The following is a 27,568-nucleotide window of genomic DNA, read 5'->3' as shown; positions in this document are numbered from 1 at the left end:
AATTAGCTCTGCCCAGTGACAAGGCTATATTAATAGTCTTTATTAGCCTATATCAGATAACAGAGACAGTCTGATGAATTTTCTTTCTTTCTTTCTTTTTTTTTCGAGATAGAGTTTTGCTCTTGTGGCCCAGGCTGGAGTGCAATGGTGCAGTCTTGGCTCACTGCAACCTCTGCTTCCTGGGTTCAAGCGATTCTCCTGACTCAACCTCCTGAGTCACTGGGATTATAGGTACCTGCCACTATACCCAGCTAATTTTTTTTGGTATTTTTTTTTAGTAGAGACGGGGTTTCACCATGTTGGCCAGGCTGGTCTTGAACTCCTGACCTCAGGTTATCTGCCTGCTTCGGCCTCCCAAAGTGCTGGGATTACAGGCTTGAGCCACTGCACCTGGCCAGTCTGATGAATTTTCTTACTTTACATTTTCATTTGACATTTCGGATCATAAGAATTTGTAATTTTCTAATTCAATGAGATTTCACGGAGGAGTTATAAGGATAATCTCCAGGACAGAAAAAGACTGCAGAAAAACAGATTAATATTGAAGAAGAGAAAGCCAAAGGATCACAAGCTTCATTATAAGGGCCAGTTGCCCTCCCCCAGACTCATGGTAGGGAAAAACATGAAACAGACTAAAACAGAATGACACAAATTTAGATTAGCCTCCACAAGGAACTTCCCAAAGACTGTGTTCATGACCACGCAAGGATAGTCTTGCGTTGTCTCTTTAGAATTTCAAAATGGTAAAGCTGGGGTGGAATTTAGGATCCTGTGAGCAAAAAGTTCTCATTTTGCAGAAGAGGATTCTGAGAACCAGACATTAGTGGAAGTGTCTGGGATACAATCCGGGTCCCTAATGCTTAGCTGCCCATCTTTAATACTTAGATAGCTTCTCATATAGTCTAATCCAGTTCAGAGGTTATAGAGTTGTTGATTTCTTAAAATTCCTTCCAGATTACACAGTTGCTGATTGTAAGTAAAAATCATAGGATGGAAGTCTGTGAGCTGAATTGATCAGATGCCACAGGCTGTTCATTGCAGAAATATTCCCAAACCAGCTGAGGCCCCATTACTCTTTTTTTTTTGAAATGTTGAACACGTCAAAGATGAATTCCTCTGATGGCCGTGGCAAAGCCATTTGGTGTTTGGTTTACATGAAGTCACAAGACATTGAGTGTTCTTTTTTCTCCACTTGAGTTTTTCTCTGTTTGGTCCAACTATTTAGTAGTGGAACACACAGCTCATGAAAGGAGGAAGTGATTTAGAAGATGAGGGAAGTGGAAGGAACAGTTGAAACGACTAAAAAAAAAATACCTTTTTTCCTCTTTTTCTTCCCTGAAGTAGTTTTCACTGTTACAGCTTCAGACGATTTTGTAATCTGGTTCAAAGTTGAACTTCCTCTCTGTTTGGCTGGTCGAGAAAAAAAGACTTTTTAAAAAGCAGCCTGTTGAAAGTGAAATGAATGGGTTTCTGACACACCTTGATGTTGGTTATGGCCTTTATTTTATGTTCACTTTAGGCAGAGATATTTCTCACAAAAGGGAATGATCTGACCTCTTGTCAAGATCACATTCACTTCAGTCCTGTGGGTTTTTTTTTTTTTTTTTTTTGAGACGGAGTCTCGCCCTGGCACCCAGGCTGGAGTGCAATAGCGCCATCTCGGCTCACTGCACCCTCCGCCTCCCGGGTTCAAGTGATCCTCCCACCTTAACCTCCCGAGTAGCTGGAATTACAGATGTGCACCACCCCACCCAGCTAATTTTTTGTATTTTTAGTAGAGACAGGGTTTCATCATGTTGGCCAGGCTGGTCTCAAACTCCTGACCTCAAGTGATCTGCCTGCCTCAGCCTCCCAAAGAGCTGGGATTACAGGTGTGAGCCACTGCACCCAGCTGGGTCCTGTGGTTTTTGTGTTTCTTTCCTTAAAGTCTCAGGGTGAACATGCAACCAATTAGAGCCCCAAGAACCATCCTGCCAGCCTCCTGTTGCTTATTCTTTACATTTCAAAGCTGCCATCTATAAAAGTGACTCCAAAGCCCTGGCATTAGTAAGAATGTAGCAGGGAGGAACACTTTTTTGGCATGTTTAAAGCAACATATTAGAACATATCACTCTGGAGTCATTCTGGACTCTTCCTTTCTCTTGTACCCTACATCCAATTCGTTAGGAAGTGGGATAATGCAGAGTCTGACTGCTTCTCGCTGCCTTCCTTGCTATTGCCCTTCTCTCACCTGGGTAGACAGCTCTCTCCTAGAGGACAGGCCACCCAACAGGCCTCCCTGCCCACCCGCACCATTTCCTGCCCACAAGAAGAAAAGGGAATAATGTAAAAATTGACATTTTACTTACATTTCAATTCTACTTACTCTGCAAAATCTTGTATTAAAAAGTATTTTAGGCTAGGCATGGTGGCTCAAGCCTGTGATCCTAGCACTTTGGGGGGCCAAGACAGGTGGATTATTTGAGGTTAGGAGTTCGAGAATAGCCTGGTCAACATGGTGAAAGCCCATCTCTACTTAAAAAATATAAAAATTAGCCGGGCATGGTGGCTCAAGCTGAGGCAGGAGAATAGCTGAACCCAGGAGGTGGAGATTGCAGTGAGCTGAGATCACCCGACTGCACTCCAGCTTGGGTGACAAAGTGAGACTCCATCTCAAAAACAAAAACAAAAACAAGAACAAATAAAATTTTATTTATACACTGTAGCAAGTAATTAAGATTAAGAAAACAAACTTGTCATTGGGTCCTAAGGCATTTGGGCCCCTTTGGTTGTCATCAACTGAAAGCCACTGTGGCTGACTCTGGCCAGAAGGAAGAGTTACCGAGAGGCCTGGGAGTAACTCACAGAACAGGAGATCAAACATTTGGTCCTCAAAGAGCAGTGGTCTCAAACATTTTGTTCTCATAACAACATAGAGGAACATTAAAAAGTTTATGTACTATCTTGCACATTTTTAGGTTGGTATCTAAGTTTTTCATCATCACTTCTTTTTTTTTTTTTTTTTTTTTTGAGATGGAGTTTTGCTCTTGTTGCCCAGGCTGGAGTGCAAGCATGATCTTGGCTCCCTACAACCTCTGCTTCCCAGGTTCAAGTGATTCTCCTGCCTCGGCCTCCCAAGTAGCTGGGATTACAGGCATGAGCTACCACGCCCAGCTAATTTTATATTTTTAGTAGAGATCGGGTTTCTCCATGTTGGTCAGGCTGGTCTTGAACTCCTGACCTCAGGTGATCTGCCCACCTCAGCCTCCCAAAGTGCTGGGATTACAGGCATAAACCACTGGGCCCAGCCCATCATCACTTTTAAACTTTCAAAAGAGATTTTTAGAATATGACATATAGTGACTTTAAAAATAAAATCTGTTATATCATTCCCTTAAGCGTATCAAGTGGAATATAAACCAAACCATTTGATACTCACCATCGCTCACTAGAATATCGCAACAACAGAAAACATGAGCAAACTTGTCTTTAGCAATTGACATTTTTACATTATTCCCTTTTCTTCTTGTGTTTTGCTTATATTTCCATTCTATTTATTCTGTAAAATCTTGCATTAAAAAGTATTTTATAAGCCAGGCACAGTGGCTTACGCCTGTAATCTCAGCACTTTGGGAGGCCAAGGCAGGCAGATCACGAGGTCAGGAGATCAAGACCATCCTGGCTAACACAGTGAAACTGTCTCTACTAAAAATACAAAAAATTAGCCGGGTGTGGTGGCGGGTGCCTGTAGTCCCAGCTACTGGGGAGGCTGAGGCAGGAGAATGGTATGAACCTGGGAGGTGGAGCTTGCAGTGAGCCGAGATTGCGCCACTGCACTCCCTGTGCAACAAAGCGAGACTCCGTCTAAAAAAAAAAAAAAAAAAAGTATTTTATAGCTAATCCTGTTATACTCCTCTGTAATAAAAATGTTACATGTACAAATACTCAAATTTAAAAATTTCTTGGGATCAGGCTGTGTACAGTGACTCACACCTGTAATCCCAACTTTGGGAGGCTGAGATGGGTGGATCGCGGCCGTCCAGTAGTTTGAGACCAGACCAGCCAGCGTAGAGAAACCCCATCTCTACTAAAAATACAAAAATTAGCCGGATATGGTGGTGGCCTGCACAGATAATCTCAGCTACTCCAGAGGCCGAGGCAGGAGAATTGCTTGAACCTGGGAGGTAGAGGTTGTGGTAAGCCAAGATCACACCACTGCACACCAGCCTGGGTGACAGAGTGAGACTCTGTCTCAAAAAAAAAAAAAAAGTTTCTTCTCCAGTTATTCATCAATTTTTAGAAGTACATAATTGGGCCGGGCGCGGTGGCTCAAGCCTGTAATCCCAGCACTTTGGGAGGCCGAGACGGGCGGATCACGAGGTCAGGAGATCGAGACCATCCTGGCTAACACAGTGAAACCCCGTCTCTACTAAAAAAATACAAAAAAACTAGCCGGTCGAGGTGGCGGGCGCCTGTAGTCCCAGCTACTCGGGAGGCTGAGGCAGGAGAATGGCGTAAACCCAGAAGGCGGAGCTTGCAGTGAGCTGAGATCCGGCCACTGCACTCCAGCCTGGGCGACAGAGCGAGACTCCGTCTCCAAAAAAAAAAAAAAAAAAAAAAAAAGAAGTACATAATTGATTCTAATTACATAGAAAAATAAATTTTTTGAATGCATTGCTCAGTGAGATGGATGGTGCACTTTTATTTGTTTTTATAATTAATTCATGTATTCATTGAATATTACTGCTAGCATGAGGCAGAGTTCAGCATCAATTCTATTTCCATTTTTCATTGTATAGTTGAAATACTGAGAAACCTTGTTCACACGTGATGGGAATGGAATAGGATTGCCAGATTTAACCTCTCTTTCCCATCTACTCCTCACCCCACTAATATGTGGCTGTTGGCTGAAGTTAAATGTCAGCTATGGAAAGCCATTTACAGAGGAGTAAGCAGTTGTTGTTCTTGTCTGTCCTGCATTTGTCCTCCCATCTGTCTACTCTTTGAGGGACTGCCAATTCCTCCCGGCAAATCCAGTGGTGCTGGCAAGGCTGCCGGTCACAGGGCTCTACCCTCCCAGGATGGGCGTGGGGTGCATCCTGGCCAATCACAGTTCGCCCTGACCTGAGATTGGGCCAAGAGGTAGGTATGTGACCCAAGGAGGGCCAATCAGAATCTCCGTATGGGATTTGACACATAGTCATTGGAAGAAAGACGCTTTCACTTTCTGTTTGATTATAGTCATGATGATGTAGCCCCGGGACTGTTGGCAGGCACATCGGCTGTCTTTTCCTGCTTGGAGAAAGCCTGGCTGCAACCGGAGGGAGAAAGGCCAACCCTTGGAAGGGAAGTAGAGTCAAGAGCAGCAAATTCTGGGTCTCCTGATGAGGTGGTTTGAGCCCCTGAATTCGGTCATCTCTGAAGACAGCTGTACCCGTGGATGTCCCAGTTATGTGAGCCTATGAACCCATACTGGTTTTTAATCTTGTTTGGGTTGCTTTCACTTTTAACCTAAATAATCTGATTAACAAACTATGGTAGTTTTCTATTGCTACTGTTGCAAATGACCACACACTTAGTGCCTTAAAACAATATAAATTTCTGATCTTATAGTTCTGGAGGTCTGAACTCTGAAATAGGTCTTAAAGGTGAAAGTCAAGGTGTCAGCAGAGCTGTATTCCTTTAAAGGCCCTGGGGAAAATTAGTTTACTTGCCTTTTCCACCTTGTAGAGGCCGCCTACGTTCCCTGGCTCCTGGCTCCTTCCTCACATCACTCTAACCTCTGCTTCCACGGTCACATCTTCTCTGACTCTCCTGCCTCCCTCCTATAAAGATCCTGGTGATTACACTGGACCCATGGGGATGATCCAAGATGACCTCCCTATCTCATCCTTAACTTACACAGGCAGAGTCGCTTTTGCCATGTGAGGTGACTTAGCCACAGGTTCTGAAGATTAGGGCAAAGACATCTTTGAGAGCCATTAATTTATCTCCCGCACATATTCAAGAAGAAGAATCATACTTGACCACTGAGAAGGTCACTTTTAATCACAGAGCGAAGCGTCCTCCTTTTAGGTGGCCCCAACAGGATTTCAGTGCCAGGTTCCCCAGCACTTACCTTGGAGCCGCTGAGGGGGATGTCCAGCGTCTGGTGAGCCTGGGGTTAGCTGGTCTTTCCCCTGTGTCTCCGCAAAGTCTGCTATGGGCCTGAGAAGAGCCAGTGCTCCAGAACATTCCAAGTAATTGCCTTCAAGGTACAGCTCGCTGGGGAAGGGAGCAGAATACATTGTCTATTTTATGTTAGTTCTACTTCCTCAAATTTGGATTTAAAGTTTTCATCTGATGAAATAATATACCTAGTCATAACATAATAAAGAAATCATCATATTAATTAATAATAGGCCATGTCATAAAAAATAGACCTAGTGACTATGTCAGCTGGCCAAGCACATATATTCAGTATGACACCACTAATTTTCAAACTTAACTAAAGGACCTTCTCTTATGGTTAAGAAAAGGCAAGCAAAAATAACAAGAATGGAGAAAAGATGATTAGATTCATAGCAGATCATATAAATCAAGACAGAATAGATCCAAGATAAGAAGGGGGCAGCGGGGGACACGTCTCACCAAATGGCACTCTGGCTGATGACCGAACCCAGCCTTAGTCCACTCTGAGGTCCCAGACCACAATAACGCAGACTGAGGCCTTGAAGCCTTTGGTTGTTCTCCAGGCCCGAGAAAATGCTCTCAAGTTCTTCCTTTCCAAATCTACAAAGAAATGACAGAGCCAACTTAAATAACAGAGAGGCCATCTAAAAGAAGCCTGTTTATTCAGAACCGGAATTGCAATGGGAATGGGAATACACAGGCCATGGTAAACTATGCACACATTCAGGGAGGAAGAGGAAGACAAAGGTCTTTCAATGAAAAGTGAAGAGCATTACATCATTGTTTTCAGATAATTATCCTTGACTACAAGGATCAATAACAAGGGTGGCACCAGACTGAGGTTGGACAGTTGCTGGGTAGATGTCCTCATAGAAGTATTTTTTTGTGTAAGGTTATGATGGCCTTGTGCAAGGCTGTGGTTGTTGCAGGGTCTTTTGTGATAGTTCTTGTTACCAGGCATTTATGCATGAGGGCCCTTCTTTCATGGCCTTCCCTGGCTCTATTTGTCAGGTTTTCTTGTTGTTCAACACAAGTGATTCCATTTTAATCTGATAATTTTCACAATAGAAACAAATTAGTGACTTTTTTTCTTTTTCTTTTTTTTTTTTTTTTTTTTTTTTTTTGAGATAGAGTCTTGCTCAGAAATTCACCAAGGATTACAGGCACACGCCACCACGCCTGGCTGATTTTTGTATTTTTAGTAGAGACAGGGTTTTACCATGTTGGTCAGGCCGGTCTGGAACTCCTGACCTCAGGTGATCTGCCCACCTTGGCCTCCTAGTGTGCTGGGATTACAGTCATGAGCCACCGTGCCTGGCCAAATTAGTGACTTCTAAAACCTGTGCCACTCACTGGATTATTAATTGTAAAGCCCTTTCCAGGGTAATTAGCGACATTTCTGCTGATCCCTAATTTGAGCGCCTTCTGGGTAAAGGGAGCAGAAGATGGTTGGAACTACCCAATCCAGGCAGCGGATGAAGAACAAGCTCTAAACCCCAGAGAGAAGAGCTACAGGGAAGGGCAGAGACAGGTGGAGTCCTAGAGACTCCAGCAGGGCTGTTCCCTCCTCTTGTATTGCAGGCTTTACTTTGCAAAGTGAAATCTTGTGCCTTGTCCACAGCCTCTGGGGGTAGGTAGTGGTAAAAGCCATGGGTCAAGAAACAGAGGCTTGGGGAAGGAAAGCAACATCTTTAAGGAATTTGGAATGTCAAAGCTTGAACCTTAAAATGAGGTGGGTAAGATGAACAGAAATAACTTTTAACATGTATCAATTCATGAACAAGTAATTACTGAGGGCCTTCCCTGAGCCACCTACCAAGGTGGGTGTGGGGATGCAGCTTGTGTGAGAAAGGACTGTCTGATGGACCTCATAGCCTCTCAGTGGAGACAGTGAGGAGAGAACTGCAACCCCCAGAGGCCAGTATCCTACAGTGTTACCAGTGTGAAGGTCTCGGGTGGTGATTCCCAGCTAGGCAACCCTGACAACACTAGGTGTTCTGGCGTCAGCGGAGGTATGTCATCTGACTATTACCACAAGCTGTCTCCTGAACAAGAGAATTCCTTCTTTCTTCCTTCTCTCTTCCCACCAGTGCAGGTCTCTGGGTGCCTCTCCCAGGAGCTGGGGCCTGGAGGGGTCTCTTAGCAGTGGGGCTGGTGCTGCCCAATAGAGTGCGGGAAGTTGGGGGACTCGTAAGCAGATCCTGCAGTCACTGCATGGTGTCCTGTGTGCTTTGGGCTTCTGCTGCCCCCCATTACAAGACCCTGCCTGATGTTCCTCCCAGCATTTTAGAAACCCTGAGAACCTCCACAGAGAACCCTCTCTCCCCAGCTTTTACCACCAGGGCCCTGACGGGATCCCAGTTCTGCATCTCTGGGCTACCACTTCTCAGGCTCAAATCTCTTCTCTCCTCACAGCCCACTGGCCTTTTGAGTTTAAGGCCCCACTCAATTGCATGAGAAGAGTCACAGAATCACAGACTCCTGGAGTGGGGGAGATCATTTCATTACAGACCAGAAAGATTCTGTGACTTACTCCAGATCATACACACAGTTTGAAGTTGTTCGTGGACGGCAACTTACAGACCCCAGGGAATCTAGTGTCATGGATCAGAGGTGGTCTCTGATTCAGACAACCTGGATCCATATCAAGGTTCCATCCCCGGGGGGCTGAATAGCCTTGAACAAGTCTGTGGACTTCCTCCACAGTCTAGGGATAGTAATGGTGCATAGCTCATGAGGTTGTTGGGAGGATAAATGAGCTCATTCCTGCATCATGTCTGGCACACAGTAAACACTTATTAACCATTAGCTGGGAATATTATTATTATTCTCATCTTGTGGACACTCCCCTAACATGCTTGGTACTCCAGCTCTGAAGGACTTGCTCCACTGCTCCCTAACATCACACCTTTCCCTCCCTCTTTCCCTCCCTCCCTCCCTCCCTCCCTTCCTTCCTTCCTTCCTTCCTTCCTTCCTTCCTTCCTTCCTTCCTTCCTTCCTTCCTTCCTTCCTTCCTTCCTTCCTTCCTTCCTTCCTTCCCTCCTTCCTTCCTCTTTCTGTCTTTCTTCTGTTTTCTTTTTGTGACAGAGTCTTGCTCTGTCACTCAGGCTGGAATGCAGTGATAGGATCTCGGCTCACCACAGCTTTCATCCCCCACCTCAGCTCAAGAGATCCTCCCATCTCAGCCTCTCAGAATGCTGGGATTACAGGTGAGGGCCACTGTGCCCAGCCCACCACAGTTTTTTTCTACCTCCTCATCTGATGCATATTGACCCATCACCTAGGGAATTGTGGTTTCCCTTGTCCAAACTACCAAAATAATATACATGGCATCTTTTGTGGTCTTCAGATTTTCTACCTTGCATTAAGAGCATCTCTTCTCTACTGTACCAAGGACACCCTGGAACAGCAGCATCGCCTTCTATATTTGTATCTTTCTTAGCACTGAGCACAATATCTTGCATAAACTAGCCTTCAACAAATATTTGTAGAAAGAATAAACAAATGAAAGTGACTCTTCTCGAGAACTCTAATATTTACTCAGAAACATTAACTCTAAGAAGGTTTTAGAGGGTCCTCTTCAGCCATGCCTTGATAAGGTGCAAGGAAACTGGACATGCAACCCCCCCAACCCTCCCCATCTTTGCTTCCCTCAGCTGACAGCAGTAAGAGCCCTGCAGGAATTCCAGCCTTACTTGCAGTAATCGAGGACAAGAGAACGCAAACTACTGAACCGCAGAGCCTTCCCAAGTCGCTCTAGAGACCACAGATCCATTTTGCAATCAATGATTTCTAGGGTGGTAAACGGGCAGGTGGTGTGCCCCTTCGATTCCAGAAGCAAAGCCTAAGAATGCAAGATATAAAAAATGCTTACATAATGATGACAACTATGCTCTGTGCTTTAAAATGTTGCTTACAAGTCCATCATGTTAATTACCTCAACATTTTTGCCCCAAGATAACTTTCTAATTATCTGAGGAAAAGGTGGCATGAAAATAAAATACTTTCCCTTTAAAACAAAGAGTCATTGAAGAATTACAAGGGAAACATCAAGCTTTATAAAGAGATAAGATATATTGCAGATTATTATTTTAGATGTTGTTATGGGCTAAATTGTGCCCCCCACCCAAATTCTTTTTTTTTTTTTTTTTTTTTGAGACTGAGTCTCGCTCTGTCGCCCAGGCTGGAGTGTAGTGGCCAGATCTCAGCTCACTGCAAGCTCCGCCTCCCGGGTTTACGCCATTCTCCTGCCTCAGCCTCCCGAGTAGCTGGGACTGCAGGCGCCCGCCACCTCGCCCGGCTAGTTTTTTGTATTTTTTTTAGTGGAGACGAGATTTCACCATGTTAGCCAGGATGGTCTCGATCTCCTGACCTCGTGATCCGCCCGTCTCGGCCTCCCAAAGTGCTGGGATTACAGGCTTGAGCCACCGCACCTGGCCAACCCCCCACCCAAATTCTTATCTGGGAATCCTAACCCCCAGTTCCTCCGAATGTGACTGTATTTGGAGATAGGGTATTTAAAGAGGTAATTAAGTTAAAATGAGGTCATTAGAGTAAGCCTTAACCCAATATGACTGGTGTCCTTATAAGAAGAGTAAGCTTGGACACTCATGTACAGAGGGCAGACCGGGGAAGACACAGGAAGAAGGTGGCCATCTGCAAGCCAATGAGAGAGGCCTCAGAAGAAATCAACCCTGTCAATTTTTTTTTTTTTTTCTTTTGAGACAGGGTCTAACTCTGTCACCCAGCCTGGGGTACAGTGGTGCTATCACAGCTCACTGCAGCCTTGACTTCCTGGGGTCAAGTGATCCCCCGGCCTCAGCCTCCTGAGTAGCTGGGACTACAGGCATGTGCCACCATGCCCGGCTAATTTTGTTTTTTGTAGAGACAGGAGTCTCGCTTTGTTGCCCACGCTGGTCTTCAACTCCTGGGCTCAAATGATCCCCTCCCCTTCAAAATGCCGGGATTACCGGCGTGAGCTGCTGCACCTGGCCCAACCCTGTCAACTTGATACGACTAGCCTCCAGGGCTGTGAGAAAATAAATTTCTGCTCGTTAATCCACCCAGTCTGTGGTACTTTATTATGGCAGCCTGAGGAGACAGGTCACCTTTTTGCAATTAGAGCCATCACAACCTGAGGATCCCTTCGGTTCAGAATTTCAGCCTAGAAGAGGCTTTGGTGGAGTTTGGAGAATTCAGTTTTTTGAGGTAATGACATGGTCAGATATAGGATTCCAAATTATACCTTGGCAGAGATTAAAAAGGCACTTGCAACCTTAACTACAGAGCTGGTGACCAAGGCCTCTTTAATGAGAGGTGCCTCATTTGAGTGCTGGATTGGATGCCGCAAGCCGTGTTTCTGACAGAGGAGCCAATGTGGCATGTCAGTGCCTGTGTTAACATCAGTCTGTGCTAAATAGGCTCTTGAATGGGTCCTAAAGCTCCTAATCAGAGATTTGTGCGTCACTCCTTTGGCACTAGTACTGCCGTGGGCAAGGACCATGCTATCCAAGATGAATTCCTCAGCAGCCTCCAGATTAGCAAGAGGGCTACATTTAAGGAAATATTAAGGATCACTTTTAACATGCATGGACAGCATCTCATTTCCAGCTTGAGTGGACTGGGTACCCCGACTGACGCTCTGAATAAAAGCAACTAAAATTGCAGGATACATATTTAAAGTAACTTAAAAAATGTATTTCTTCTCCTTTTCTTTTTCTTTTTTTTTTTTTTTTTTGAGACGTAGTCTCGCTCTGTTGCCAGGCTGGAGTGCAGTGGCGCAATCTCAGCTCACTGCAAGCTCTGCCTCCCGGGTTCAAGCAATTCTCCTGTCTTAGCCTCCTGAGTAGCTGGGATTACAGGTGCCCACCACCACGCCCAGCTAATTTTTGTATTTTTAGTGGAGACAGGGTTTTACCATGTTGGCCAGGATGGTCTTGATCTCCTGACCTCATGATCCGCCCTCCTCGGCCTCCCAAAGTGCTGGTATTACAGGCGTGAGCCACCATGCCCGGCCAAAAAATGTATTTCTTAACTGTGGTAAAATGCTCATAACATATACCACCTTAGCCATTTTTAAGTATACAGTTCAGTGGCATGAAGCATTCACATTGTCGTGCAATCCTAACCACCATCCATCTCCAGAACTCTTTCCATCTTACAAAACTGAAACTCTACTTATTAAACAATAACTCCCTATTCTCCTCTTTCAGCAGACCTTGGTAACCACCATTCTATTTTCTCTCTCTATAAATCTGACTCCTCTAGGTCCATCATGTAAGTGGAATTCTACAGTATTTGTCATTTTGTGACTGGCTTATTCACTTAGCACAATGTCCTCAAGGTTCATCTCATGCTGCAACATGTGTCAGAGTTTCCTTCCTTTTGAAGGCTGAATAATATTCCATTGTCCGTATACACCATGTTTTGTTTATTCATTCATCTGGGGTTGCTTCCACCTTTTGGCTGTCATGAATAATGGAGCTGTCAATATGGGTATAGCAATCTCTCTTTGAGATCCGGCTTTTAGTTATTTTGGGTATATATTCACAAGTGGTATTGCTGGATTATACGGTTATTCTATTTTTAATTTTTTGAGGAACCATCATACTGTTTTCCATACTGGCTACACCATTTTACATTGCCATCAACAGTGCACAAGGTTCCAACTTTTCCGCATCCTTGCCAACACTCGTTTTTTTGATAGTGAGGTTGGCATGTCATTGTGCTTATGATTTGCATTTCCTTAGTGATTAGTGATGTTGAACATCTTTTCATGCATGTATTGGCCATTTGTATATCTTCTTTGATGCATGTCTATTTAAATTCCTTGCCTATTTTAAATCAGGTTGTGGCCAGGCATGGTGGCTCACACCTGTAATCCCAGCACTTTGGGAGGCCAAAGCAGGTGGACTGCTCAAGGTCAGGAGTTCGAGACCAGCCTGGCCAACATGGTAAAACCATGTATCTACTAAAAATATTTTTTAAAAATTAGCCCGGCATGGTGGTACGCACCTGTAGTCTCAACTACTTGGGAGACTGAGGCACGAGTATCACTTGAACCTGAGAGGCGGAGGTTGCAGTGAGCGGAGATGGGTCACACCATTGCACTCCAGCCTGGGTGACAGAGAGACACCATCTCAAAAAAAAAAAAAAAAAATCAGGTTGCTTGCTGTTTTGCTGTTGAGTTGTAACAGTTTTTTTTTTTTTTTTTTTTTTTTTTTTTTTTTTTTTTTCATGACAAGGTTTCACTCTGTCACCCAGGCTGGAGTGCAATGATGTGATCTCGGCTCACTGCCACCTCCACCTCCCGTGCTCAGGCAATCCTCCTGCCTCAGCCTCCTGAGCAACTGGAACTAAAGGTGCATGCCAGCATGCCAGGCTAATTTTTTTGTAGAGATAGGATTTCACCACGTTGCCAGGCTGGTCTTGAACTCTTGGACTCAAACAGTCTGCTTGCCTCAGCCTCCTGAAGTGCTGGGATTACAGACATGAGCCACCACACCCAGCCAAGTTATAGCAGTTTTTTTTTTTTTTTTACATATAGATTCTAGATGTTAACACTTTATCAGATATATAACATGCAATTATTTTTCCCATTGCATAAGTTTGCCTCTTCACTTCATTGATTATGTCCTTTGGTGCATGGAAATTTTACATTTTGATGTAGTCCAATTTATCTACGTTTTCTTTTGTTTGCTGTGCCTTTGGTGTCATTTCCAAGAAATAATTGCCAAATCCAAGGTGATGAAGCTTTTCCTGTATGTTTTCTTCTAAAGATTAAAAAAAATCTCTTTTTAAAATGTGTCAATTGGCTGGCAGTTTAGCCAGGAATACCCAAAGGTCAATGAATGCAAGAAAGTGGGAGCCCAGTGAGGTATGCAGAGCATTGACATCAGCTTTTCCTTTGAGAGCATCACTAAAACAGTAGTTGGTTTTCATGGATCGTGGAGTCCAGGGAATAGGAGATAAAGTCATAGCCACTGGAGACAAGGAGTCCAACAGAAAATGCTGCATGAAGTTATGACCCCAAATACAAAGTGGGCCATAGTTTTATTCTCTTCGAGTAAGGATAACTAGAAATAAAAACCTAATCTCCTTTTTCCCAAAGGACTTTAGGGAAAATTGCCTATCTCAGACTGATAAATATAAGGAAAAAATATATCCCCTGAGAACTCACAAACTAGTTCTAATACAGTTTTGCACCCTGCGTTAATTAACCATCTGGATGGTTCAAATAAATCACAGGTCAAGAATTTAATTTAATGTAACCCTGGGATGGTAGCACCCAGAGTGAATGGCAGACACAAATTCAAGCCCTGAAGAGGAAGCTCTCTACAAACCAGAGCTTAGGAAATTGCCACAACCATTTTCCCAGGAAATATGAGTTAACAGTAAAAAAGAAATCACAAAACACACAAATTGGTGTCACCATGAGTAAGAGCCAGTAGGAGCAAGAGATCACAGTATCAACCCCAAATAATTCAGATTATTGAAACTATTAGACAGAATACAAAGTAACTTTAGCACATTTCAAAGAAATAAAATAAGGGATTTTTTTTTAAAGTAAGAGACTAGAAAATGACTACTAGTGAGGCCGGGCGCGGTGGCTCACGCCTGTAATCCCAGCACTTTGGGAGGCCGAGGCGGGCGGATCACAAGGTCAGGAGATCGAGACCACGGTGAAACCCCGTCTCTACTAAAAATACAAAAAATTAGCCAGGCGCGGTTGTGGGCGCCTGTAGTCCCAGCTACTCGGGAGGCTGAGGCAGGAGAATGGCGTGAACCCGGGAGGCGGAGCTTGCAGTGAGCCGAGATCGCGCCACTGCACTCCAGCCTGGGCTGGGCGACAGAGCGAGACTCCGTCTCAAAAAAAAAAAAAAAAAAAAAAAAAAAAAAAAAAAAAAAAGAAAATGACTACTAGTGTCCTTTCCTATTGTCTACTTCCTCCTTCTTCCCTAAACATAATTTTGTGATAATCAAACATTATAGTTGTACCTGTTTTTTGAACTTTACATAAATGCAAGCATACAGTATTCATTCTTTTGTATCTCTCATCATTTGTACGACATTATGTTTGTGAGAGTCATCATATTTTATTTTTGTATAGCTACAGTTAGTTCATTTTCATTGCTACCTAGTGTTCCACTATATGAATATGCCACAATTTATTTATTTATTCTATTGTTGATGGAAATTTGGGTTGTTTCCAGTTCTTGATTTCCATGAACATTTTTCTATAAATCTCCTGGTGCCCATGTACATACATTCATGTTGGATATATACTGAGAGTGGAACTGCTGGATCACAGACTTTGCAATCAGTAGATATTGCAGTACAGTTTTCCAAGGTGACTGTGTGAATATACACTCCCACCACAGTGTATAAAAATTCCAGTTGCTCCAATTCCTCACCAACACATGATGATGTACTTGTATTTTCACTATTTCAGTGGCTGTGTATTGGTATATCTTCATGTTTTTTATTTGAATTCTACTCATTCCTAATGAGGTTGAGCACCTCTTAATATTTTTATTGGCTATTTGATGGGTGTGTGTGTGTGTGTGTGTGTGTGTGTGTTAAGTGCCTATTCAAGTTTCTTGACCATGTTTCTATTGGATAATTTGTGTTTTTCTTAATGATGTGTGGGAGTTATATATACATACTGCCTAAGAATCCTTTTTGATTATATATGTAGCAAATATCTTTTCCAGTTCTGTGGCTTGCCTTTTCACTCTCTGAATGGTGATTCTTGATGAATGAAAGTTGTTAGTTTTAATGGAGTCTAACTTAATCAATCTTTTCTTTTATGATTAGTGCTCTTTGTGTACTTTTAAAAAAGTGTTTCTCCACTCCAAAGTCATGATGATATTTTCTTATATTATCTTCTAGAAACTTTATTGTTTTGCCTTTCAACTCTGTAATCCACCAGCCTTGATTTGGGGGTATGTTGTGAAGTAGGGGTCAAGCTTCTTTGTCACCCACATTTATCTCCAGTGGTCTCATTATCATTGATTGAAAAGACCATCTTTTCCTCAATACCATGCATTGTCATCTTTGTCAATAATTAAATGTCCATATAGGTAAGACTTTGTTTCCAGCCTTTCTATTCTTTCCCATTGGTTTATTTATGTATACTTGTAGCAATATTATACTATCTTAATTTCTGTAGCTCTATAAGAAGTGTTTAATATCTGTTAGAGAAAATTCTCCCACTGCGTTCTTCGTGTTCAAGATTGTCTTGCTTATTCTTCGCCACTTATATCTCCATATAAAATTAACAGTCAGTTCTTTTAAGTTCTATAAGAAAGCCATTTTCATGGCTCTTTGATTCTTCTTGCACCTCCAAACTTCCATCTGGGATCATTTTTCTTTGAAGAATGTACTTTAGTTATTTCTTTTAGGGAAGATCTGCTTGTGATAAATTCTTCCAGTTTCTGTTGGTCTGACAATGCCTTTGTTTCACTTCCATTTTTGAAAAATATTTTTGTTGGGTATAGAATTCTTAGTTGACATTTTCCCTTCAGCATTTTGAAGATATTCTATTGGTAACTGACTTCCATTGTTTCTGTTGAAAAGTCAGATACCAGTTTTATTGCAGCTCCTTTGAAGGTAATGTGTTATTTCATTGACTAATTTTAATATTTTCTCTTTATCTTTGGTCTTTAGTAGTGTTATTATGATGTTTCTAAATTGTCTTTGTGTTTAACCTTCTTGGGATTAATAACTCTATTTGGATTTGTGGTTTATGTCTTTCACCAGTTTAGTTAAGTATTGCTTTTGCCCCATTCTCATTCTCTTCTCCTTCTGGGACGCAATTACACATATGTTCATCATCTCACTTATCTACTCTGTCTCTTTTTTTTTTTTTTGAGACAGGGTCTTGCTCTGTTGTCCAGGTTGGAGTGCAATGGTGTGGTCATGGCTCACTGTAGCCTCCACCGCCTGAGCTCAAGTAATCTTCCTGTCTCTGCTTCCTGAGTAGCTGGGACTAACGAACAAACAAACCCCCACAAACTTGTTTATAAGTATAATTTGTAATTTGAGGCATAAGACATTGTAATTGTCTTCCAGGGGTTATTTTCATATGCTTCTGGACCCATGAGGGCAGCAGCAAACCAGCCTCCTTCAATCTAATTTCAGGACTTGAGATTATCAGAAATCAATCTATAGTCCCTTGATGACCTGTCTACCTGCAGTTCGGCTTTGTTCTTAGGCTATGACCCTTCATGGTCTCAAATCAAAGGCATGTGCCACCACATCTGGCTCATTAATTTTGTTTTTTACTTTTTTTAGAGACGAGGTCCTGCTATGTTGCTCAGGCTGGTCTCAAACTCATGGCCTCAAGTGTTACTCCCACTTTGGCCTCCCAAAGTGCTGGGATTACAGGCACAAGCCACAGTGACCAGCTTATCTACTTATGTCTCTTACCTTTTCTTCTGACTTTTCTTTCTTTTATTATTTCATGCTTCATTCTTTCTGGATATTTTCTTCTGATCTGTCCTTTTTTAAACTAATTATCTCTCTATATCTATCAAAAATGCTGTTAAACCCATTTATTAAGATTTTAGGGTGGGCATGGTGGCTCATGCCTGTAACCCCAGCACTTTGGGAGGCCGAGGTGGACAGATCCCCTGAGGTCAGGAATTTGAGACCAGCCTAGCCAAAATGGCAAAACCCTGTCTCTACTAAAAATCTAAAAGTTAGCCAGGCCTGGTGGCACATGCCTGTGGTCCCAGCTGCTGGGGAGGCTGAGGCAGGGGAATCGCTTGAACCTAGAAGGTGGAGGCTGCAATGAGCCGTGATCATGCCACTGCACTCCAGCCTGGGCAACAGAATGAGACTGTCTCAAAAACAAACAAATGAACAAACAACCCCCCACAAACTTGTTTATAGGTATAATTTGTAATTTGAGGCATAAGACATTGTAATTGTCTTCCAGGGGTTATTTTCATATGCTTCTGGACCCATGAGGGCAGCAGCAAACCAGCCTCCTTCAATCTAATTTTAGGACTTGAGATCACCAGAAATCAATCTATAGTCCCTTGAGGACCTGTCTACCTGCAGTTCGGCTTTGTTCTTAGGCTATGACCCTTCATGGTCTCAAATCAAAGCACAAGAAAATTTATTAGGGCTTCCCCAGGAAGTCTGTGTCTCCTAGCATTGGAAAGATTGTCAAAAGCTCTGTTAAGTTTCTCAGCTTCTCAGCTGCCTTCTAACAAATCAAATGCCTGTAGACATAATTGCCTCTGTGATGTTCTCCTGCCTGGGTCTCCTCCCAGACTTTCTTGGATTCCTTGCCTAATATGTGTGTGTGTGTGTGTGTGTGTGCATGTGTGTGTGTGTGTGTGTGTGTGTCTTCAGTGAAAGAGTTGGTCTGAATTATCTGATTTGCCCTTTTCAGAAGTAAAGTCCTATATATGACTTGTCACTAGTAATAACAGAAGTTTGGTTTTTTTAAAAAATAGTTAATCTGCTGGGTGCTGAGGTGGGTGAATCACCTGAGGTTGGGAGTTTGAGACCAGCCTGGCCAACATAGTGCAACCCTGTCTCTACTAAAAATACAAAAATTGGCTGGACTCACTCCTGTAATCCCAGCACTTCGGGAGGCTGAGGTGGGCAGATCACTTGAGGTAAGGAGTTCAAGACGAGCCTGGCCAACATGGCAAAACCCCGTGCCTACTAAAAACACAAAAATTAGGCCACACGCGGTGGCTCAGGCGTGTAATCCCAGCACTTTGGGAGGCCGAGGCGGGCGGATCACGAGGTCAGGAGATCGAGACCATCTTGGCTAACACGGTGAAACACCATCTCTACTAAAAAATATAAAAAATTAGCTGGGCGTGGTGACGGGCGCCTGTGGTCCCAGCTACTCGGGAGGCTGAGGCAGGAGAATGACTTGAACCCGGGAGGTGGAGGTTGCAGTGAGCTGAGATCGCGCCACTGCACTCCAGCCTGGGTGACAGAGCCAGACTCTGTCTCAAAAAAAAAAAAAAAAACACACACACAAAAATTAGCCAGGCATGGTGGCACACACCTGTAGTCCCAGCTACTTGGGAAGTTGAGGCAGGACAATCGCTTGAACCTGGGAGGTGGAGCTTGCAGTAAGCTGAGATCGTGCCACTGCACTCTAAGCTGGGCGACACAGCGAGACTCCGTCTCAAAAAAAAAAAAAAAAATTAGTCAAGTGTGGTGGTGGGTGCCTATAATCCCAGGTACTAGGGAGGCTGAGGCAGGAGAATTGTTTGAACCTGGTAGGCGGAGGTTGCAGTGAGCCGAGATCAGGCCACTGCACTCCAGCCTGGGCAACACAGTGAGACTCTGTCTCAAAAAAAAAAAAAAGTTAATCTATAATTGTATCCCCAACAAAACTATCTTTCAAGAATGAAGGTTATGTGTGATATGATAGCAGTCAAAATTTATAAACATGGAGAAATCTTGACAACATAATGTGAGTAAAAGAGTGAGTCATGAAATCATATACACAGTGTAATTCCATCTTTGTAAATAAACACATGCATGCATATGTAATAATATATTTGTCAATACCTGCAAATTTTAAGCCTTTAAAAAATATATTACATTTGGGTCATGGGTCCATGGATGTCAGTTCTAATATTTTCTCCATTTTAATGTTTGAAATATTTAACTTAAAATATAGTGTTGAGGCCAGGCGCGGTGGCTCAAGCCTGTAATCCCAGCACTTTGGGAGGCCGAGACGGGCGGATCACAAGGTCAGGAGATCGAGACCATCCTGGCTAACACGGCGAAACCCCGTCTCTACTAAAAACACAAAAAATTAGCCGGGCGAGGTGGCGGCGCCTGTAGTCCCAGCTACTCGGGAGGCTGAGGCAGGAGAATGGCGTGAACCCGGGAGGCGGAGCTTGCAGTGAGCTGAGATCTGGCCACTGCACTCCAGCCTGGGCGACAGAGCGAGACTCCGTCTAAAAAAATAAATAAATAAATAAAATAAAAATATAGTGTTGGTTTTTGTTTTGTTTTAGAGAAAACCTTGTAGCATATCAGTCAGCAACCACATGAACTACAGCTGGAACACATGATATAATGTGCTTATATTCAATTCTAAGGTTTGAAGAAATATTTTTAAAACCGTAACTCACAAGTCTGGCAATCTCTGGGTTGCTCAGTGGAAGGCCCCAGATGCAGATCTCTTTCACCAGTGTGTAACACTCATCTTGAATTGTCATGAGCAAAGGTTCCAAGGAAACTGGTAGGATTCTTGGTGGGGAGTCATCAGATCTTACAAGCATAAACTGGAGTGTAAGAAAAAAACAGCATCTTTCTTCTCTCCTCTCCTCTCTTCTCCTTCCTTCCTTCCTTCCTTTATTCCTTCCCTCCCTCCTCCCTCTCACCTTCCTTCCTTCCTCCCTCCCTTCCTTCCTTTCCTCCTTCCTTCTGTCCTTCCTTCCCTCCTTCCTTCCCTCTTTCCTTCCTTCCTTCCCTCCCTCCTTCCTTCCCTCCCTCTTTCCTTCCCTCCTTCATTCCTTCCTCCCTTCCTTCCTTTCCTCCCTCCTTCCTTCCTCCCTCCCTCCCCCTCCTTTCCTTCCTTCCTTCCTTTCTTCCTTCTTCCTTCTTTCCTTCCTTCTTTGTTCCCTCTCCTCCCCTCTCCTCTCCTCTCTTCTCTTCTCCTTCCTTCCTTCCTTTCTTCCTTCCATCCCTCCCTCTTTCCTTCCTCCCTCCTTCCCTTCCTCCCTCCTTCCCTACCTCCTTCCTTCCTTCTTTCCTCCCTCCCTCTCTTCCTCTCTCCCCCTCCTTTCCTTCCTTCCTTCCCTCCTTCCTTCCTTCTTCCTTCTTCCTTCTTTCCTTCCTTCCTTGCTCCCTCCCTCCCCTCCCTTCCTCTCCCCTCCCTTCTCCTCTCCTTCCTTCCTTTCTTCCTTTCCTCCCTTCCTCTCTCCCTCCCTCCTTCCTTCCTTCTTTCCTTCCTTCCATGCTCCCTCCCTCCCCTCCCCTCTTCTCTCCTCTCCTTTCTTCTCCTTCCTTCCTTTATTCCTTCCCTCCCTCCTCCCTCTTTCCCTCCTTCCTTCCTCCCTCCCTCCCTTCCCTCCTTCCTTCCCTTTCTCCTTCCCTCCTTCCTTCCCTCTTTTCTTCCCTCCTTCCTTCCCTCCTTCCTTCCCTCCTTCCTTCCTTCCCTCCCTCCGTCCTTCCTCCCTCCCTCCTTCTCCCTCCCTCCTTCCTTCCTTTCTTCCTTCTTCCTTCTTTCCTTCCTTCGTTGCTCCCTCCCCTTGCCTCTCCTCTCCTCTCTTCTCCTTCCTTCCTTCCTTTCTTCCTTCCCTCCCTCTCTCCTTCCTTCCTTCCTCCCTTGCTTCGGTCCCTTCCTCCCTCCTTCCTTACCTCCTTCCTTCTCTCCTTCCTTCCTTCATTACCTCCTTCCTTCTCTCCTTCCTTCCTTCCCTCCTTCCTTCCTTCTTCCTTCTTTCCTTCCTTCCTTCCTTGCTCCCTCCCTCCCCTCCCTTCCTCCCTCCCTTCCTCCCTCCCTCCTTCCTTCCTTCCTTCCTTCCTTCCTTCCTTCCTTCCTTCCTTCCTTCCTTCCTTCCGAGTCTCACTCTGTCACCCAGACTGAAGTACAGTCGGGTGATCATAGCTCACCGCAGCCTCAAGCTCCCAGGCTCAAGCAACCCTCCTACTTCAGCCTACCAAGTAGCTGAGACTACAGGTGGGTGACACCACACTTGGCTAATTTTTTAATTTTTTCTAGAGACAAGTCTCACCATGTTGCTCAGGCTGGTCTCAAATTCCCAGCCTCAAGCAAACCTCCCACCTCAGCCTCCCAAAGTTCTGGGACTATAGGCCTGAGCCACCACACCTAGCCTCTTTTTTCTTCTTTAACAAAGTAGAAAAGAAAGGAAATAGTCTGAGTGCCTCTGATGAAGTAAAAATAATAATGATTACCTCATGAGACTTTTATTTTAATGATATTCAGAATCATAATGGAGACCCCACCCAAGCAACCCACCCAACATAAACAGCCTTTATGGTGGTGCTGATGCAGGCTGACACTTACATATGGGGTCATGAGGTTAACTGGATTTCTGACAGTGACTGCAGTGAAACAAATAATTGAATATTGCTGAAGGGACTAGTTTGAACAAGTTATGATTAGCCCTTATAATTAAGTAGTGGAGGCTGATTATAAGAACTGCAGTTAAAAAAAAAAAAAAAGACAGGCCGGGCGCGGTGGCTCAAGCCTGTAATCCCAGCACTTTGGGAGGCCAAGATGGGCGGATCACGAGGTCAGGAGATCGAGACTATCCTGGCTAACACGGTGAAACCCCATCTCTACTAAAAAAAATACAAAAAACTAGCCGGGCGAGGTGGCGGGCGCCTGTAGTCCCAGCTACTCGGGAGGCTGAGGCAGGAGAATGGCGTGAACCCGGGAGGCGGAGCTTGCAGTGAGCTGAGATCCGGCCACTGCACTCCAGCCTGGGCGACAGAGTGAGACTCCGTCTCAAAAAAAAAGAAAAAAAAAAAGACTTACGAACAATTTTACCACAAAAAGGCTGGTTCTGGGAAGGTCGTCCATTGGGAGAACAGGGAGAAAATGGCAGGGACCCCAGCTAAGACACTGTCAAAGGAAGGATTAGAGAGACTGGGGGTGGATGAGGGAGGGCAGAGTGGAGGATGTGCTGGGTGGAAAGAGGCTTCGGGGAAGGAAAGGAGAGAGGGAGCAGCAGCTGGGGAACTGGAAGTTCAGAGTACAGAGGGAAGAGTTGGGGCCTGGCCCAGCTGTGTTTGGGGTGCCAGGCGCCCCCGTCTGGTCTGTCAGGTACCAGCTTTCCAAGTTACCCATTTCATCTCGGTGCTGACCTCTCCTCTCCTCTTTCCCCTTCACATCCAAGCCCTAGATTTAATCTCAGAAAAGATATGACATCAGAATATTTTCTGAAACCCAGTGCTTTTGGAGTCAGAATTCTGATTGCTGGTCTTACTCCAAGTGAGCTGGCCTCAGGAGGGGAGGCGCGGGCGAGAGCAGGTCTGACCTCACGGCAGGGACGCATCAGCAGCCAAGAGAAGGAGGCCCTCACTTGGAAGGGTCAGTGGGGGTGGCTGGAGCGCCGGGAGCAGAGGTCCTGCAGTGATAACCAAAATGCTGACTTTCAAGCTGGGCTTTCCAGATGTGGAGGAGGGCCGGTGGTCCTTCCAGGGAAGTGGTGTGAGAACAGGCCCTCTGGAAGGGATGGGAGGGGCAACCGTGGAGGTCAAAGGGGGAAGGGAGGAGAAGGGCTGAGCAGGCAAGCCAGGCTTTGGACTCCACTCAGTCAAGAATGCAGAGCGGGTGACACAGCCAGCTCTGGGTTTGCAAGTGAAACCACCTTTGCAAAAATTATAGCTGAGAAAATTATGACAGTGAAAGAAATCTGACCTGACCAACTCCTTCTTGCTTTTAACCTTCAAACTGTCCTTGCTCATTCCTGGGCACAGGCCAGACTAACTTGGGGAGGAACTTAGTTTAAGTTAATAGATTAACTTTGAGACAAAGACAGTAACAACCCTTTCCCAAAACAAACCCCCTTCTTGACTAGGGACTAGACTGTCTTTGCAGGACTAACAAATTAGCCACAAGATCAGAAATTATGGTTTAGGAGTCACTGTTGTAAAACCTGAGCTCGGTGCTTGAGATAGTTTGCAGGCCCTGTGTTCCAAAGCACCAGCTGGCGCCACTCAGATGGATAAGCTGGCTCATCTGGTCTTGTGGACCCTACCCAGGAACTGACTTAGTGCAAGAGGACAGCTTCAACTCCCTATGATTTCATCTTCAACCCGACAGATCAGCATTCCCCACTTTGTGACCCCCTACCCACCAAGTTACCCTTAAAAACCTCAATCCTGATTTTCAGAGAGACTGATTTGAGTAATAACTTCGTCTTTTGTGTGGCGTGGCTGGCCTGGTGTCAATCAAACTCTTTTTTTACTACAATGCTGTGGTCTTTATTTGTGTGGCGGGCAGGAAGAACCCCTTGGGAGGTTACACAAGGACTGAGGACCCATGTGGCTTGGGAGTAAACCCTAGCCAGTTCATTTTAGAGAAGAATAAGAAAACAAGACCATACACTCACCTTCCTGAGCACCTGGTCACTGTCAATGCTGCTTTTCAGGTCACTTTTGATGGCTGGACACACAGACGTCTGAGACTGCGCACAGTGCTTCTCATACGTTTTCAGAAACTTTTGAAGAATCAAAACGATGGGCAGGGGAGCCCCTTTAGATTTGTGTTTTCCTTCATTTGCTCTTGGCATTGTTTTATAGTGTTAGATTTCTCTTGGATTCTGAAAACAGTAACTTGAAACCCAACATATAGGTGTCTCTTTAAGGAGCAGAACATACTTCATCCACTAAAAACATTAGGAAAATATTGCTGCATAATCTTCTCTGAAAATCTTGAAGTGCTTCATTTATCTTAAAATGGGACTAGGAGTCAAAATGGAGACCACTGGAAGGAATTGTTCAATTTCCAATTTCTCTATTCATGGGTCCATGTCGTTCTTTTAGATTCTTCAAAATAGGGGTAATAGCCGCTGGAACTCAGTTATAAAGGAATGCAATTAACATTAATACTGGTTACTAAAAATTCCCAAGAACATACTGATTTTTAAATGGCATAGTTCCCTTTACAGACACAATTCTTGCCAGACAGTAATATATCATGGTGGTTAAGAACATGGACTTTGGAGATGACTGGGTCTGGACTTTAGTCTTGTCTCTACCACTTAACCCACTGGGTAGCCTTAGATAAATTATGAAGCCTCTTCAAGTTTCCATTTCCCTATCTGTAAAATGGATTATGAGCCACAGTGATGTTTTTGAAATGTAAATCAGGTCATATGACTCTTCTGCTTAAATCTCTACAGAGGTTTCCCACTACGTTTATCTCTACTGAATTTATTATATGCTTTTTCTACCAGCTATTGAGAGAGGTATATGAATGTGAATTCATCTATCTCTGCTGTTAATTCTGCCAACATTTGTTTTATATATTTTGAAGCTATGTTATTAGGTGTCTATACATTTGGAACTGATATATCTTCCTGAGGAGCTAACTCTTTTGTTATTATTTAATATTCCTGTTTATCTCTAGTAATGCTTTACACTTTCAAGCCATGGTTCCCATACTGCACTGAGCTGCTTCGGGGCACTGCCCTAGATTTACAGGGCACTATAGGATAATTTAAATTTCAAGAGAAAGCCAGCAGCATCTGTTAGATGCTATGTGAATTATTAGCTGGAAGTATTTTACAATTTCAAATTAGATCACACTTGTGTTAGTATCCTATTTTTACATAGCAAACGATCCCATCATGGGTGAAGAGCATTCTGGAAAGGTGAATGAACCCAGTAGAATGTAGACATCCAGATACTAGGGTAAGGGAAAATCACAATATCATAGTTCTGGTTGGGACTTCACAGATTGTCTAACCCAGGACGTTGAGTGCTGAAACCAGAAAAGCGCTAGGCAAACCAGGATCACTGTTAACTCTAGCAGTCCTCCTCCACTCATGGCCATCTCCCAGGTGTCCTCTCAGAAGTCTGTGCTCCAGTCTGCTGCCGCAGAGCAACCAGACTTGGCAGCTACAGAAAACTGTTTCTTGGGCGAGGTCAACCTTTTTTTCTTTCTTTCTTTCTTTTTTTTTTTTTTGGTGCAGTAGTGCAATCACAGCTCACTGTAACCTTGATCTTCTGGGCTCAAGGAAAGAAAAGAAGGGACTTACTTCAGCTGAAAACAGAACTGGGTCTCCTGACTCCCAGGACTGTTTCAGGCACAAATACATGGACCCTTAAGAGCACGCAGAGAATGGCTGGACACGGTGGCCCCAGTCTCTCTTTTTTTTTTTTTTTTTTTTTGAGGTGGAGTCTCGCTTTGTCGCCCAGGCTGGAGTGCAGTGGCGCGATCTCGGCTCACTGCAAGCTCCGCCTCCCGGGTTCACGCCATTCTCCTGCCTCCGCCTCCCGAGTAGCTGGGACTACAGGCGCCCGCCACCACGCCCAGCTAATTTTTTTTTTTTTTTTTTTTTTTTTTAATTTTTAGTAGAGATGGGGTTTCACCGTGTTAGTCAGGGTGGTCTCGATCTCCTGACTTTGTGATCCACCCGTCTCGGCCTCCCAAAGTGCTGGGATTACAGGTGTGAGCCACCGCGCCCGGCCCCGGCCCCAGTCTCTACTAAAAATACAAAAAATTAGCCGGGCGTGGTGGCACACGCCTGTAATCCCAGCTACTCCGGAGCCTGAGGCAGGAGAATCGCTTGGACCTGGGAGGTGGAGATTGCAGTGAGAAGAGATGTCATCACTGCACTCCAGCCTGGGCGAAAGAGCAAGAATCCGTCTCAAAAACAACAACAACAACAACAAAACCAAAAAGCACTCAGAGAAATAGTGACACCCCCACTGCAGGCCAAGAGGAGTGGCCTCCGAATGAAACCCACCTCAATGGCAGCTTGATCTCAGACTTCCAGTCTCCAGAACTGTAAGAAAATTCTGTGGATTAAAATCAGCCGATCTATGGTATTTCGTCATGGCAGCCCAAGATAAGGCAGGTAGTATACAGTATTACTGCTCACATTATGGAATATTCCTCACCAACATTTAAAATATTTACAGATGCACAAACTACCCACATAGATTCTGCAAATGCTCTAACAAGACACTTTTGAATCTTGAGTTTTTCACTTAATGTTGTATCACGAGAATTTGTCATTTTTATATAGAGTAAATGCTCAGGTTAGCAAATATCTAGGCACTTCAAAGCCAGCATTGATTGAATCATCAATGACTATTCATTGAAGGTCTAAGGTGTATGTGTCCTGCCCTGTGCTAAGTTTTACTTATCTTTTCTGAAAGTGACTCTCCCTCCCCAGTGTCCTGGAAATGGGACAGTGTGGGTGCCGGAGGAGGGGCTGAGAGTGGGGGCGGCTGGACTCTGCCCTCTGTCCCGAGGGGATGCGGAGGGCCCTGCTCTGGGTCCCTTGCCCGCCCAGCTTGGACGGCTCCTGGTTCCCGCTCGGAGTCCCAGGGGACATGGAGACGGCCTGCAAGGAGGGGCCGCTTTGCGCTCCCTCCCCAAGGCTCCCGTGCTTTTGATATATTTTCCTAGAGAATCCTAGCTGCCCACCCCGAGGTCGAGGCCGGGAAAAGCCCAGCTGCGTGCACTGTTCCCCGCCCCCGCCCTGGGGCTGTGCGGGTGGGTAGGGGAGGTGCGCCTTTGGAGAGAGTAGGCAGCTGCGGGCATCCCGGCCTCCTTGGAGCCTCGCTCCCGGGATCGAGCATTTCTCCCGGGGTCGCACAGTTCTCGGGGCTGGGGCAACCTCCTCCGGCCCCTGTCCCCCCCACCGGGCGCCCGCACTCACTCGCGCTCACTCTCCCTGCGTCCCGGGCCGGCTGCCCGCGTGGCGTCCCGTGCCCTGGAGAC

General features: G+C 44.8%; 1 protein-coding gene across 1 annotated transcript; it reads right to left on the bottom strand.

Moving 5' to 3' along the window:
- Positions 1-272: 272 nt before the first annotated feature.
- On the bottom strand, positions 273-27,568 carry LOC126947438 (uncharacterized). Its single transcript, XM_050778088.1, has 8 exons — positions 27,507-27,568; positions 26,586-26,624; positions 24,225-24,683; positions 20,271-20,423; positions 9,846-9,994; positions 6,610-6,750; positions 6,098-6,243; positions 273-1,410 (listed from the first exon to the last, which is right to left on the bottom strand). Exons 3-8 carry the CDS (start codon positions 24,402-24,404, stop codon positions 1,262-1,264), a joined length of 918 nt encoding a protein of 305 aa, XP_050634045.1. The 5' UTR covers positions 24,405-24,683; positions 26,586-26,624; positions 27,507-27,568; the 3' UTR covers positions 273-1,261.

This window comes from Macaca thibetana, chromosome 2 (assembly GCF_024542745.1).
Source record: "Macaca thibetana thibetana isolate TM-01 chromosome 2, ASM2454274v1, whole genome shotgun sequence".
Lineage (NCBI taxonomy): Eukaryota > Metazoa > Chordata > Mammalia > Primates > Cercopithecidae > Macaca > Macaca thibetana.
Note: the sequence above shows the minus strand (reverse complement) of the source record. Positions and strands in the feature narration are given on the sequence as shown.